Raw genomic sequence first — 15,939 nt, forward strand, 5'->3', positions numbered from 1 at the left:
GAACTCAGAGAAACGTTCTCATTTTGGATTTTGGTTTATTTTTTGTGCCAGTCCTGGGGCTTGAACTCAGGATCTGGGCACTGTCACTGAGCTTTTACGCTCAAGGCCAGTGCTCTACCACTTGAGCCACAGCTCTACTCCAGGCTTTGTGCTAGTTCATTGGATAAGAGTTTCATGGACTTTCCTGCCTGGGCTGGCTTTGAACTGTAATCCTCGGATCTCAGCCTCCTGAGTAGCTAGGCCTGATTACAGGTGTTAGCCACTGGCACCCAGCTAATTTTTTTTTTTATGAGGTTGCAACACACACTCTCTTTCTCTCTCTCTCTCTCTCTCCACTACCATCACCACCACCACCACAACCACCACCACCACCACCAATGAAAACAAAGCACCTTGAATTAATTATATCATCAAGCTGTACCAAAAAGTCCTGTAGGATCTCCTAAATATCGGGGCTCTCTCTCTCTCTCTCTCTCTCTCTCTCTCTCTCTCTCTCTCTCTCTCTCTGTACCAGTACTGGGGCTTGAGAATTCAGGACACCGCACTCTCCCTTGTCTGTTTGGCTCAAGGCCAGTGCTCTGCTACTTGAGTCACAGCTCCATTTCTGGCTTTCTGCTGATTACTTGGAGATGAGAGTCTCAGGGACTTTCCTGCCCAGGATGGCTTTGAATCCGAAACTCAGAACTCAGCCTTCTGCATAGTTAGCATGACAGTCCTGAGCCTGGTTACTGGCCAGAAGATGCCTCTTCAATGCAGAAGCACCAGTCTGCCATTCCTTTTATAGATCTGTGGCACACACAGCTGCAGGCAAATCCAGACACTGGGCTGGGTAGTGGGGTAGTCACCATTCCCACTGTTTGTGGGAAAGCAGCCCCACAGGTGACGCTGCCTCCATCTGTGGGTGACTAGAGATTATCCCGGGCTGGCCTTGATCTGTGATCCATCCTCAGATCACAGAGCTGGGATGGTAGGCATGAGCCACGCCCGGCTCAGACCAAACCCCATCACTCACCTCTAGGGAGCTCATGGAGATGGTGGACCCCGTCTCGCTCCGTGACAGCCCGGCGCCCTCATCCAGCTCCGCGGCCATGAAGTTCTTCACTGCTGTGCGGGGCTCGAAGGCCATGCTCTGCATGTGTTCCCGGGGTGCCAGGTGTGGGTCCAGGATGGGGGCATTCAGCTGGTCCAGGTTCCCACCAAACTGCTCCATGACCGGGGGGGCCATGCTGAAGTCGGGGTTCACCTTGTAGTGCAGCAGCCGCTCATGCGGCAAGGTGTCCATGCCCAAGTTCATCTTGCTCTCGTCCTTGGTGGGCGGCGGGGCGCTCACGGAGCCCCTGGGCATCACGATGTAGTCACTGTCCAGCACGCGGTCCTGCGGGTGCCCCAGGTCCCGCTCGGTGCCCCGCAGGTCCTCATCCGTGCACAGGTACACCGTCCTGCGCAGCTCGCCGCCCTCGGGCAGGCATGGGGCGCCCAGCTCGCCCCTGCCCATGGGTACGTGCAGCGGCGCGGGCTGCTGAAGGACCACCTTGGACAGGACGTTGCCCGGCAGTGTGGAGTAGCTCAGCCCCTCGGGCGCAGCGCCCTTGTCCTCCTCGTCATCGTTGAGAGAGATCCGGGACAGCGTGCCTGTGATGGTGGCGGTGCGGCAGGGCCCCAGGTCCTTGTGGAGAACTGCAGGTGAGACAGACAGGGCACGGGACAGGGTCAGGACACAGGACAAGGTGAGGGTGCCTCCGGGCCAGGGACGCGTGCCTCCTTCCTGAATGACCTCTTCATAGAACAGAAATGTGAACTGCTCAAGGAATTTCCTCTTTATCTGTTTATTTATGTCAGGTGCCTCACTCACCCCTTGGTTCTGTTGGGCCTCACAGCACTCTGGGGCTGATCAGTCATTGTCAGAAATCCCGGTCCTGTCCCCCACAGCTCCACAGCCGTTCAGGGGCTGGGGCGCCGGAGACCTTCAGCCACCAATCTACTTCTAGCATTACAAATATCACCTAAATTTGCTCTTTTCCCCTGAAGGGCTTTTTCCTCTAAAGTGTTCCAGAAGTTCTCCTCATCAAAAATATGTCTGGAAAGAGGTAATCGATGCTAACGTCATCATACTAAGTTAGAAATCCCCAAAATTACATACAGAAAATTAATGAGAAAGTTAATGAGCTTTTACCACTTAGCTTCTATGGTCCAGGCAGACAAAGGATTCAGAAGCATTTATCACATTCACTTAAATGTAAAGAAAGATTGTTCTTTGAAATGAGCTCAATCCATGGTCTAGTACCCTCAAGGCATTGTCATCTGAGCTTAAATAGAAACAAAACAAAACAAACAAAGCAAAACAAAACAAAACACACAGGCTTTTGAAAATCTCCTATTTTAAGCCTGATAAATGGGCATTAAGAAAAAACAGCATATGGGGCTGGGAAGGTGACTCAGTGGTAGAGCTCTTGCCTTGCATGCCAGAGGCCCTGGGTTCGATTCCTCAGCACCACATTAGCAAAAAGAAAAAAGCCAGAAGTGGTGCTGTGGCTCAAGTGGTAGAGCGCTAGCCTTGAGGTGAAGAGCTGAGGGACAGCGCCCAGGCCGAGTTCAGGCCCCATGACCAGAACCCCCCTACCCTCAAAAAAGCATATGATCACATAAAGATAAAAGGTAACTAAAAAAATATAAACAAACCAAACTAAAGCATACAAAGCAACTGAAGAGTTTATGATTCTTCATTAAAATATGTGTTAGGAACCGGCTCCTTCTTGCCCCCTTTCTGCCTCTGTATAAAAAGGTAGAGGGACAGAGGCAGAGGCAAGCTTTCCTATGAACAAGCCAGTGTTCTGAGGGTATGCTATGAAATTCCATTGTAGAATATTTGGCTTATGAGAGCAGGAAGGATTTCAGATAGACTGAATTTTGCCCATGGTACTCCAGTCTTCACACGGAATCAGATAGTACGGACTAGTTCAGAGACTGACAGATACATCATGAACAGTTTCTCCTTTACTCTAAAAGACATTTAAAATTATTCTGCCACATGTACTGTCTGCTGTCTTTAACAATGTCTTGTCAAGTGGCAGTATTACACTACAAAACCGCGTTGTCTATTTGTACATAGATGTATTTGTACAAGCACAGTGTGGCCAAGTTGTTTTGTATTTCAGTATGCATAAAAACTACAGAAAGATTAAACTTTATAGTTATTTGTAAGCCTGGTGTGGTAGTACAAGTCTGTAATTCCAGGATGGAGAGGCTGAGGCAGGAGGACCATGAATTCAAGGCCAGCCTGGCTACATGGTAAGATTTTGTCTCCAAAACAAAGTTATCTCTAAAACTCTCTCAATCATACTAAATCATTAATTGTGATTTCCAGAAATATTTGTAATTGAAATTAAGAAGCAAAAAATATTAATTGATATTCTAAGTAAAAAAATATTTAAAACCCCATCTAAATTCAGAAATGAGTATTTTTAGTCCTTAACTTTATACAGAAATTAACCCAAAAATTATAGGAGTAAGATTTAAAGACTTAAAATTTAAAGAATAAAAAATTTAAATTATGAGAACCCACTTTATTGCATTAGGGAGGTATAATTTTATATTCTTATTAAAATATTAATAAGGGAAGTCTTTGAGCCAAATATTGACTTTAGAAATCTGAATTTATACACGGCATACTAGTTTTGTATGAGTGCAACATGATCTTACCTTGAACACATTAAACCAGAAATGTGGTGTGTCAACCGACAGTCCTTATATCTACCAAATATTGAACAAACCTTATCACTCTCATAGGTTTGTTTAAAATGCATCCAAATTTTGAATATACCACACAAACACACCCATACCCCCTACTCAAGAAAACACAGAGTTGAAGTAGAGTTTTTTTTTCTTTTGTTGGTGTGGGGCTTGACCTCTGGGCCTAAGCGTGGTCCCTCAGCTCTTCAGCTCAAGGCTAGAGCTCTACCGCTTGAGCCATAGCACCACTTCTGGTTTTCTGGTGGTTTATTGGAGATAAAGAGTTTCACTGACTTTCCTGTCTGGGCTGGCTTTGAACTGTGATCCTCAGATCTCAGCCTCCTGAGTAGCTAGGATTAAAGGCGTGAGCCACTGGCCCGGCTTGAAGTAGAACTTTTAAGAGAAATTAATCAAGTTGTGAAGAGCAAAATACAACTAAATACTGGACGCAACCAAGGTGTCTGAATATTTAGCACCATGACTTGTATACTCCAGCATTTGCAGAAGCAAATTTCAACAAAATATTGCTCAGCATTTATAAATTGAGACTTTCACTTTTAACATATTTCAACATGGATATAGATATCTCTTGAAAATCCCAAAAAAGAACAAGTAAAAAGCTGCTGCTGAGCTCAGCTACAAAGGGCATTGATCCAAAACTACGAGGGAAACTCTTTTCTACTAACGCAGCGGTAGTGGGCTGTGAGGAAGGCTGAAGCCAGAGCCCAGTGCAGTTTGGGGAGAGGGAGAAGACGGAGAGCATGGAGGGCGGAGATGGCCGCCTAGAGAAGACTGGGAATTAGAATGACCGGAACTACATTATAGAGTGGCTGCATCCCAGCCCCAGGCTGACCTAGCAAGCCTGGGATAGGACTTCAAATCCTGTATTTCTCACACATTCTGGGCATCCGCACCACAGATGATCTGGGGACCGCACAGGACAACCACTAGTTTGATGAGAATGGCTGTTAAGCAAACATTGAGCCCTCTGTGCTCTGCCGCTGCCCTGCCCAGGGGTCTGGGGAAGACTGGGGGTGGAAGGGGGGCCTGAGCCACACCTGGCCACTCCAAATAGCTCAAACCATTGCACCCCAATGATTCCAATCCTAAACTAAACCACACATGTGTGAACTGGCTCCAGATCTGACGAATTCTGAGAAAAAATTACAAGGAAGTGGAGCAAGGGAAAACATTGTGTTATCCTTCCAATGACGAAACGCAGAGAGGAACAGCCAAGCCCTAGTGAGATGGGGGCTGGCTATATTTTGTTGTATTTTTCAGTCAGAAAGGGGGAATTCCTGGTACCTGTCCTCAAACTGTTTATGACTTTGTATAACACACTCTAAGGAGTGTTTTGGTTGAATCCAGGAATAAGAACATAAGATGGGTCTCCCACGTGCTGTGATGAGGGCAAACGTGACAACAGATACTTCATACCGACCTAAAGCCAAGTGCATAACGACCAATGAGACAAACATAAAAGAAAACATGCACAAAGCCTCACTTTTAGATGATTTTAGATTGGGGACCTACAGACAACTCCTCGTGGGCATGGACAGTGAGTTGACAGACACGGGCTGGGAACCCTGATCTGGTGGTGGTGGCTGCTGGTAATGAGGTACACGTGTGGGCAGCGTAGTTTTAACTCTTGGCCAGCTGGAGTGGCTGTGGGCACGCTGCCCATAAGGAAGTGGCGGGGGGGAGGGGGACAAAGAACCTGGACTGGTTCTGTGTGGGGAAGGCGACCACTGGTTTGTGGGTATGGAGGCCCACAAGGAGGCGGCGGCTGTGGGACTGCTGCAAGAGGGATCTCAGCAGCTGGAGGTCCACCGTGAGATCAGGGGTCTCTTAACATCCTAAGCTGGGGCGTGCTGCATGGTTTCTCCCGTCTCTTCCTCTGCTACATACACACACACACGCAGACATGCAAACACACTAAAGCACATACATGCACGCACAACCAGCCCTCTCCACCACGAGTCCTCCCCACACAGAAGGGAACTGTGGTCAGAGGGGCTGAGTGGCCTGGGCTTGGACTCAGCAACCACTGCATGGCAGTCAGAAGCTGAGTGTGCAGGCCCATGTGTCTGTCCTCATGACCCCTTCCTCCTCCTTCCTGCCTCCTCCTCTGTAAGCATTCCCACCACCGCAGAGCTCCCGTTGAAGGGCTACATGTATTCACACAGGAGAATGTGTGGTGCATAAACCATGGTATTTTCTTCAAAACTCAAACCCACTGAAATGATTTCACATGCGTAACAATTATGTTTTCAAGTTGTAAATGTTCTTACCTGACCGACAAGCGATGTCAACGTCCTTTTCAAAGTCTGTCTGTAACAAAAAACAATGACAAAGCATGGAATCATCATTTAATGAAGATGTGAGATGCCTTTGACTAATTAAACAACCTGGTCTCCAAATATCTGACTAGCTGGACTGGTTTACCGTTTTGTACTAAGAAGGTCTTTCAAGGAACAATCAGGTTTATTCCCTGGAGACACAGTGTTGAACACAGTCCACGGAAACATGGCAAACAATTTTAGTATGTCAAAGCAACAGCTATCACTATCTAGAAACTACCATAGAGAAAAGGATTGAGTTTTAAAAGAATTGCCTAAACCCAACAGATGATTGGAATGAGTATTATCTTTTTTTTTTTTTTTCTTTTTGAGCGCTGGGTTTGGATACGTCATTTCTAGTGGACTGTCTTGTAGCAGCACAGCTGTTGAACCCTTGTGACTTCCTAGCAGTTGCTTTCCCCTGGAATAAGACAAACATTTCAGACTTAGAAATGAAAGCAGAAGTCTTCCACGCATGTGGCTTTCCATGAGTATTTTAAATCAGAGATTTTTTTTTACAGTTATGTGTTTCGGTTTTGTATAGAATTGACTTTTCCCTCTCTTGACCCGTCACTATTATGTCATTTTGATATTTTTATGCTTAGTAAACCAAAATATTACGAATCAGCCCAATATCCTATGAGGTTCTTTTCAGCCTTCAGGGCGCGGTATGGGGTGTGGGGGTCTCTCGGAGGTCAGAGCTCACAGTGACCTTCATCCTTTCCTCTACCCTCTCCCTCCCCTCCCACCCAGAGCCAAGCTCAGTGGGAGTCACTGCTCCTGCTCCACTTGCCCACAAGTAGTCTGAGCACACCTGCTCTCCTCCGCTTCATTTAAACTGAGTCTCACCCAGAATTCCCCACGTGTGCCTCCACGTCACATCACCCCGCGTTGCTGAGGGCTGCGCAGCAAGCACCCGGCTCTCACACAGAGGAGCCCTTGCATCTTGTTTATGCTTAAAGAGACTCTCTAACAGGTCCAGGGTGCGACTCCTCTCATAGTCCACGTGCAGCCAAGCTGAGGACCACTGCGAGTGCGAGTGCGAACAGCCGTCCCCAGTTCTGGGCCAGGGTAAAGGAGCTTCCCGTGGGAGGTACTGACACCCAACCCGGCACTCCTTGCGGCCGACAGGGAATCCACACAGGACATTTTGCTGGTGCCCAGGACTGAGTCTAGTCAGGGACTGAAGCTGAAGCCACTCATTGCACAATTGTATTTTATCTTGAGTCTTTTTATTTTTATTACTGTGAAGTATCTGTCCAAAGGGGTTTCAATTCCACATGTTAACTGATTGATGACTACAATGTGGCTACAATGTCGCCCCTCCCATCCATCTTCCCCCTCCCTCCATCTCCCCCCTCCAGTGTGAGACTTTAATGCTGTTTCTAACAAAAGGATAAAAAAAATTCTATGGAGAAACTCTATGGAGAAAGAAACAATCCGAGGGAAAATAAAAGCTCACCATGATTTGAGCATGCCCATTAGGGAAAGAACTCGAAGAATCTGCGTTGATTGGGTCCTGGCAGTTTCTCAACCGGCATCTGAAAGCATCCTGGACCTACAGGGAGGGAAGGGAACTGTGAATTTTCTTTCTTGATAATGACGAGCTTGGTGGCTCTGGCCTGGCTTCGAGCAAGTGGCCACTTTTGTTCTAAGAAGCCAATTCTCACCACGACCCCAGTGTGCCTGGATGTTGTGCAGGGAAACTCATCAGAAGGCTCAGGACTCCTGACAATTTCTACTCAGACCTGTGCTCACTTTCTCAAGCACGATGCATCTTTCCAGGAGGGTTTAATATTTGGGACAGCTTTAAGTGTCGTGAAGAATGAGATTACTTAACTAGTTGACTAGAACTGACTCTTTCCTTTTGTCTCTTATAAAAGACCTTTGGTGAGTCTATTTCCCATCCCCCTTTAAGTGCCCTGATCTGAAACCAGGACACCATAAAACCAAACTTCTCTACTTGTGGTTGATTATCTTGGGAGAAAAAAAAAGCCACTTAAAGCAGTCAAACGTCCATTAAAATAATCAGAATCTTAAGTTCTGAGAACATTATTAATTCCTTCATTTCAAAAAAGCTCAGGAAATACGAATTACTGGAGAGCAAATAGCACTGATGATTAAGATGGGAAAGGAGGCCAGGGCCATGGCATCTGTATGCTTGTCCATCTGTGTCCCTGTGGCTCATCTGCTGTATGTCCACCTGTCCGTGCAGTTCATCTGCTGTACATCCACCTGTCCCTGCAGCTCATCTGACTCCTCAGCTGGTATATATCCTCACCTTTGCAAGCTCTGCTCAGCAAAATCAATATCCACCTCATTTTACTTCCTGTCACGCTGCTTTTCTGATTTCATGAGTCCACTCTGCCTTCTTCATCTACTGCAATTTATCTGACTGGATTGAAGTTAAGTACAGCTGACACTGTATTTCCCCTACTTGCTGGAGCAACTTGCGGGCACCAGGGATTTTTACTTTGGGGCAGTGCAGGAATGGGACCTGTTGTTAGCATTTGCTTGTGGGAGGTGCATAACATGCGTGTTTGCATCTCATTTCAGAGACAGCAGCAGATTTGGGAAGAACAACCGACATGCCTCATGTCATGCATGCAGGCCAGCCATTCTGTGACGTGCCACGCATCAGCACCCTTCACTCCAGCCTGGCGGCTCAGCCGTCACAGCTGTGGGACTGGGACGGGAGAGAGAGAGAGAGAGAGAGAGAGAGAGAGAGAGAGAGAGAGAGAGAGAGAGAGAGAGAGAGAGAGAGAGAGAGAGAGAGACAGAGAGAGAGAGAGAGAGAGAGAGAGAGAGAGTGTGTATGTACGTGTGCGTGCGTGTACCTATGTGCTTCTGCCAGAGCCTGGCTCTCTTGCTTGGCTTTTTGGCTCAAGGCTGGTGATGTGCCATCCGAGCCATACCTCCACATGTGGGATTTGCTAGTTAGTGGGAGTAAGGATCTTTTTTCTGCCCAAGCTGACTCCAGCCCTGAAGTCTCAGATCTCAGCCTCCAGGGTAGCTAGGATTACAGGCATGAACCACCAGTGCCTGGCTAGTCTAACATTTCTCAATTTTGGATTTCCTCCAAGAAGGAGGAGTAGGAGTTGCCTGCTAGAACCTGGCAAGGCCGTTTCTCATTTCCTTCAAGTGCATCAGTAGACCGCAGAGCGGCCAGGCAGGCATCTGTCCATGTTTCCCAAGGAACAGGATGTGTTGGGGAAGACGGCTGAGGAGCAGGGTTCTTTCAATCTGAACCTTCCTCAATTAAGGGGTCACTGCCTAGAAAGGGACACATTAATAACAGAAAATTTATGATGAGTCTTCTATGTGCCAGAGTGCCACTTCTTCTGTGATGCAGAAATTGGAACTGGAGAAATCACTAAGAAATGACACTTTTAGAAGGAAAAACACACTAAGAGCCAATGTCAGAAAAACAGGTGAATGTTAATTTTCTGCTTGTATCCTAAGGCAATTGCTTTTAAAGAAGCATAATTTACAAAAGAGAAAAATATGATAGAAACATTGCCTTAGAGAGCTTGTCACATGAGGATTTCTTTCTAATTGATTTTCAAATATCAGCATTTATATAAAATAGGAAACATTGTGAAAATATTAAATATAAATTTAACTGCCCCTCACTAACGATATTCCATTTCCACACCTTCAGAGCCAACTTGTAGAAGGGTATTTTGACTAAAAATGAAATATAGAAAAGCAATTTGTACCTAAGTTTCTCTTTAAAAATCACTATCTAGTGGCTTGAAAGAAACATACAGGAAATCTCTTTTAGAAAACACATACAATACATGGTACACATATCTATACACACAAACACACATGCACATCTACACTCATCTCACACACACAAGCACACGTGCCTGCACACCCAAGCACATGCATATACACACATTTAATATGTTCAACTACTAAACTCGCAAATATAATGATGGGTTAAGGCCTTTCTACTCTGGAGAGTGTTGTCAGCTGTATGAGTCAGAGCTGCCAGAAGAAATATAAAGCAGAAAGCATCAACAACCCCCAGTGAAGTCGGGTCAGTCTAAGGATATTACAAATGCCACAAAAGAAGTCTTAGGTTCTGTAACACTTTTAGTGCCATTGATAACTCTCGGTTAGAAAGATTTGTGGGAGGGATTTCATTATAAATACTACTTTTACATTTAAATATATATTAAAGATACAGAGGCTACCTAGACGAACTGGCCTTAACTATGCACTCAACCCCATGAGGGGAAGCATCAGACTAGAGTTCACACACGCAGGCCTACATCCACAAAAAGGCAAGGATTCACCTGGAAAAAGTCTCCTTACTTGGAAGTACCTTGATAATTAACTGAAGTTGCCTTTCTTTTCTTTTCTACTAATAATGTCCATTATCTCTTAAGTAGTTGTACAAAGGGGTTTCAATTCAACATGAGAATTTGAGTTCGATGCATGTTGAGCGATGCCATGCTTCTATTGATTTATTGAATCATGAATTGTCTAGCAAGTAAAAATCATTTATACAGTACTGGGTAGTAACAGTCTTTGATTTTATGGAGACTATAGTAGGTATAAGCATTGTAACTGAATTTCTGTGAATTTAATGTTTTAAAGAACTCATTTAAGACTGTAAATACAATTTTTAAATAAGCTAGGTAAGAGCAATTAATTGTTAGTATTATTTACGGCACAGAAAATGTCTAAGTTTCTGAGAGAGGTATCAGTAAACTGATATAGAACTATCTGCCTTGAGTATCTAAGGAAATCGGATGCAGGTTGTGAAAGAGAAAATAGTGAAAGGAAGTGGTGTTGTGGCTCAAGCGATAGAGTGCTCGCCTTGAGCTGAAGAGCGCAAGGACAGCGCCCAGGCCCAGAGTTCAAGCCCCATGACCGCCAAAAAAAAAAAAAAAAAGTGAAAACAGACACTTTCAGAATGAATCATGGTGACAACAAGAAGTTATGCGGGTGTCTCTCGAAAAATCACTTGCCATGTACTACCAAAGTTGTTCTGGCTGCCTTGAGGTGGGGGCTGCTCAAAATCTCCTGAAAAGCCATAAATCGTGCCTCAGATGGGTAAATGGAGGTGTGGATGGAGGTGTGGGTGTGGATGGAAGTGTGGATACATGGAGGTGTGGATGGATGGAGGTGTGGATGGATGGAGGTGTGGGTGTGGATGGAGGGGTGGATGGATGGAGGTGTGGATGGATGGAGGTGTTGATGGATGGAGGTGTGGATGGATGGAGCTGTGGGTGTGGATGGATGGAGGTATGGATAGATGGAAGTGTGGATGGATGGAGGTGTGGGTGTGGATGGAGGTGTGGGTGTGGATGGAGGTGTGGGTGTGGATGGATGGAGGTGTGGGTGTGGATGGAGGGGTGGGTATGGATGGATGGAGGTGTGGGTGTGGATGGAGGTGTGGGTGTGGATGGAGGTGTGGGTGTGGATGGAGGGGTGGGTATGGATGGATGGAGGTGTGGGTGTGGATGGAGGGGTGGGTATGGATGGATGGAGGTGTGGATGGATGGAGGTGTGGGTGTGGATGGAGGTGTGGATGGATGGAGGTGTGGGTGTGGATGGAGGTGTGGGTGTGGATGGATGGAGGTATGGGTGCAGGCGTGGGTGCAGGTGCAGATGGAGGTGTGTGAGCCTCTGGGGTGGTTCTGCTCTCAGGCCTGGGTGGGTGTGCGTGTGTGCATGTGCACAAGCCTCTGGGGTGGGTTACTCCTGAGCACTGGCTCAGCTCTGCTGAATTACTGGAGAATGAAGTGCAAGTCAACCAAAAGCCCCGGATCTCCTGACACAACTGCAATGTGACTTGAGTTTCTCTGCTGGTGCCCTCGCACTGTGCATGTGCTCAGGGCCTGGAGTGCCTTTCCAGACACCTCCCAGCACCCCTGTTGCCCTTCCCCCCTCCTTCCCCTTTGCATCTCCCGCCCCTCCTCCCTGTGAGCTAGGGCGTGTGCATGCCTGTCTCAGGTTTCTTTCATGTGCACCTGTCCCCGCGCCCTCCACCCCTCCCTGTACCCTCGAGAAGTCACGACAGGAAGCACCAATGGGAGCACGTGTGGAGGGGCTCAGTGACTCTGCCTCTTCAGGAGTTCTGTCCTCTCCTCTCTCCTGTCTTGGGGGAGGGCTGGTACTTGGAGCTTGATTGAACTCAGGGCCTGGGCAATCAGCGTTTTCTCCCAGGACAGGTGCTCTACCACTTGAACCACAGCTCCATGCTGGCTTTTCATGAGTTAACTGAAGGTAAGAACTTTCCTTCTCTGGCTGACTTCAACCCCCCACCCTCCTGTCTCAGCACCCTGGGAAGCTAGGAGCACAGGTGTGAAAGTGCAGCCTGGGGTCCTCCTAGCATGCTTTGTGATAGTAACTGCAGCACATGGAACCCCCTCTCCCCCCTGTGGAGGGAGGGAGGGAGGGAGGAGGCAGGCAGAGGGAAGGAGGGAAGGGAAGCAGGCAGAGGGAGGGAGGGGAAGCAGGCAGAGGGAGGGAGGGAGGGAGGAAGGGAGGGAGGGAGGTAAGCAGAAGGAAGAAGGGAGGGAGGAAGGCAGGGGAGGCAAGCAGAAAGAGGGAGGGAGGCAGAGGGAGGGAAGGAGACTGAGGGAGGGAGGGAGGGAGGAAGCAGTAAAATGGCTTCATAGGTCTGTGTGAAGAGGAGATGGGCTGTTCAGGAGAGAGCAGAGAGGGCCGCCTGGTATGCAAGACAACCAACTGCACAAGACACAGTCAGTGATCCAGCCCCTCCCCCTCCCTCCATCAGGAGTCCTGGGCCGGCTCAGGTGGAATGACAGGCTTACTCCTCCCTTGCACATCAAGCTGTAAGGCTGTGCACACACAGCCAGGGACTGAGTGTGAACACTATGCCAGCCTCGGGAAGGTGGTTTCCTGGCAACGGGAGCTTTCTAAGCTTTCATAAAAAACTCTGCATAGTGGCATTTCCACAGTGGTGAGGAGAAGAGTAAATACTGTGTCTTACTATTTGCTTCATCCGAATGAAGTCTAATCCACAATAATGGATAAAGGCAGGAAACATGGACGCTTGAAGTCCTAGAGCTTATGTTGCTCACCACTCTGAGTGTGATGATGAATCAAATGTTTTTTCATAAGCTGTGGTTTTCCCCTTTGTGTCACAATTATTAATATTGCCGGTCAACAGAAAAAAAAATGTTCCAGAAGAAGGAACTATTTTTCAAAAACACAAATTTTGTGAAATTTAAATATTAAGTACCAGGTCTGGAGATCAAAACAAATAGTTATGCAACTATGCAATTTTTTAAATCATGAGAATATAATTGAGTTGGCAGTGTCAGTGTGATCATTCTCTCCTTTCCTAATTAGAAATTATTTTTATTTAAAGACTGACCTCATTAAAAAGGCACATTAAGAATACATTCTGCTCCACACACCACTTCCAAATACCACAATTACAATCTTTCTGCTCTGTGACTGCCAGGCTATGCCACAACTCCCACCACAGAAAGGTTACACAAGCAGATGGGAAAACCTTTTTAAATTCACACTGAAATATTTATGACTGAGGAGGGAAAAACTAGGCTAGTGGTTTAAAAAATGCAGGTAAATTTGTTCAAAGTAGACTGGCTTCACGTATGGAAATGTCTAAAGAAAACCGCTATGCTATAAATATAGGCTAATTCAAAAATAAAATGATAATAAACATAGAAATGAAAATGTATAACTCTTAGCAACTCAGGAGATCTGAGGATCAAGGTTGGAAGGCAGCCTGCGTGGAAAAACAAGTGAGATTCTTTTCTCAGATTCACCAGCAAAGTGGCTTAAGTGGTTGAGCACCAGCATTCAGAAAAAAAAGCCAAGCCAGAGAACAGGCCCTGAGCTCAAGCCCCAGTACTGGCACAGGGAGGAAAGAAGGGAGGGAGGAAATATATATCATATAAGCCTGTAAGTGCCCATTTCTGATGTGGTAAGAGCTTCCGGTACTTCTGTGATTCTGGGGTGAACCGCACAGGACTGTCCACAGGAAGGTATCACGTGGCGGGGGCCATCAGATGTCAGCCTGCAGTCTTGGAGCCTTGGGGGACTTCGGAGTAGATTGAGCTGTTGCTTCACCTGTTGGGCTTGACGTGGGCTCCCGCTGCTGCTGTTGTGGAGACTCCTGGCCCAGTGCTCGGGGTCCAGGGGCTGCTGTCAGCATCCACGTGTCACCGAGGGCCCATCAGCACCCACATGACACCTGAGGGCTGCCGTCAGCACCCATGTGACACCCGAGGGCTGCTGTCAACACCCAGGTGAAACCCTAGGGCCCGTCAGCACCCAGGTAATACCCTTCAAGCCCACCCTGCATCAGTTCATCCTCAAGAGACAATCAGAAAAGCCTCACATCGGAAGTGGAGCTGTGGCTCAAGTGGTAGAAACCTCATGAGCCAAAAGCCAAGCAAAAGCACAAATTCCTGAGTTTAAACCTCTGTATCGGCACAAAACGAAAAGGAGGAACAAAGAAGAGAGAAACACGGGCCAGGATTTATGTCTGGGGTATCTGAAAGAAAAGCTCTGTTCATTTAGAATAATTCATGGTATTGGGAATATTAATGCAGAATATTGTTGCAGTTGGAAAAGACTATAACCTGTTATCGCTCAAATTTCTTTTATCTTTTAATGTGACACTTGGAAGACTTTAATGCTGATGTTCTTGGCAGAGGTTTGTGAGGAAGGAAAAGTCAGGCTTAGCAGTTGTAAACTTTCGATGTGTGCATGTGTATATGTGTGTAGGCGTGCGCATGTTGGCCCTGGTAGTAGGGCTTGACCTCAGGACTTGGGCACTATCCTTAGCCTTTATCCTCAAGGCTGGCACTTTACCTGTTGAGCCACATCTTCACTTCTGTTTTGTTATTTGTGGGGTGGTGGGGGGGCTGAGGGATTTGTTGGTTAATTGGAGATAAGAATCTCTTAGTTTTCTACCTGGGCTGGCTTCAAACCTCGATCCTCAGAGCTCAGCCTCCTGAGTGGCTAGATTACCGATGTGAGCCACTGACATCCGGTTCATACTTTAGGTTTTTATAAAGGGTGAACTTCTCCCACCACTAAAAGATGGAGTTGTTACATGTATTTTGCTTGGTTTTCATAATAGCTCCATCTCAGAATACACCTGTAGGCCTAGTGTTGGTGTCTTGACCTTCCTGACACAGTGTGGGAAGCTTCTCCCATCCAGCCAATGAGGCACTGGGTGGCGTGGGCTCACACGCTCAGGCTACTCTTGGCGATGCTCGCATCATAATAAAGTTCTCAAACAAGCTAGATAACACAAAATGACAGAGGGGACCATTCTCCCAACATCACTGGTGTGGCACTGTGTCGGCCTGTATTTCAGGCAGCACTTGCCCCCAGAGTAAATGCCGAAATGACTCATAAACCTTGTAAACAGTGCATCAGAGCTTGGAGCATTCACAACAATTTTCACACCAATTGGAAAGTAAGTGTTTTATCCCCAAACAACCTAAGTTTGCAGTTTGCCAGCATTCTGTCCAGCCCCGGCCTCTCCTGTGAGGCATGCCTGTGGCGTCCCATCACCAACAGGAAACCTCACACACCAGCTGAGGAATGCTGGGGATGGCAGTGCCCACCATGCCCGATATATACCTTTTATTTTCATGTTTGATGAGCGTAACACTTCAACAAAAATCATTTTAAGCCAAGTGCTGATAGCTCACAACTGTAATCCCAGCTCAGGAGGCTGAGGTCTGAGGGTGGCGGTTCAAAGCCAGGCCAGGCAAAAGATCACTGAGACTCTTATCTCCAATTAATGAGCAAAAAGCTGGAAGTGGAGGTGTGACTCAAGAGGTAGAACATCAGCCTTAGGTGAAAAAGGTAAGGGACAGTGTCCAGTCCCTGAGGTCAAGCC

The 15,939-nt window shown here is 47.0% G+C and overlaps 1 protein-coding gene across 3 annotated transcripts in view; it reads right to left on the minus strand.

Moving 5' to 3' along the window:
• Adgrb3 (adhesion G protein-coupled receptor B3) overlaps positions 1-15,939 on the minus strand; it is a 527,596-nt gene that overhangs the window by 22,003 nt on the left and 489,654 nt on the right. For all 3 annotated transcript variants that reach the window (XM_070010769.1, XM_070010770.1, XM_070010771.1), the window contains 3 exons: positions 7,531-7,626; positions 6,021-6,060; positions 1,013-1,677 (listed from right to left, as the gene is read on the minus strand). In XM_070010769.1, the coding sequence (XP_069866870.1) occupies positions 1,013-1,677; positions 6,021-6,060; positions 7,531-7,626 (801 nt within the window). The remainder of the gene's footprint in view (positions 1-1,012; positions 1,678-6,020; positions 6,061-7,530; positions 7,627-15,939) is intronic.

Source organism: Dipodomys merriami, unplaced genomic scaffold, assembly GCF_024711535.1.
Source record: "Dipodomys merriami isolate MVZ:Mamm:240054 unplaced genomic scaffold, mDipMer1.0.p SCAF_8, whole genome shotgun sequence".
Classification (NCBI taxonomy): Eukaryota; Metazoa; Chordata; class Mammalia; order Rodentia; family Heteromyidae; genus Dipodomys; species Dipodomys merriami.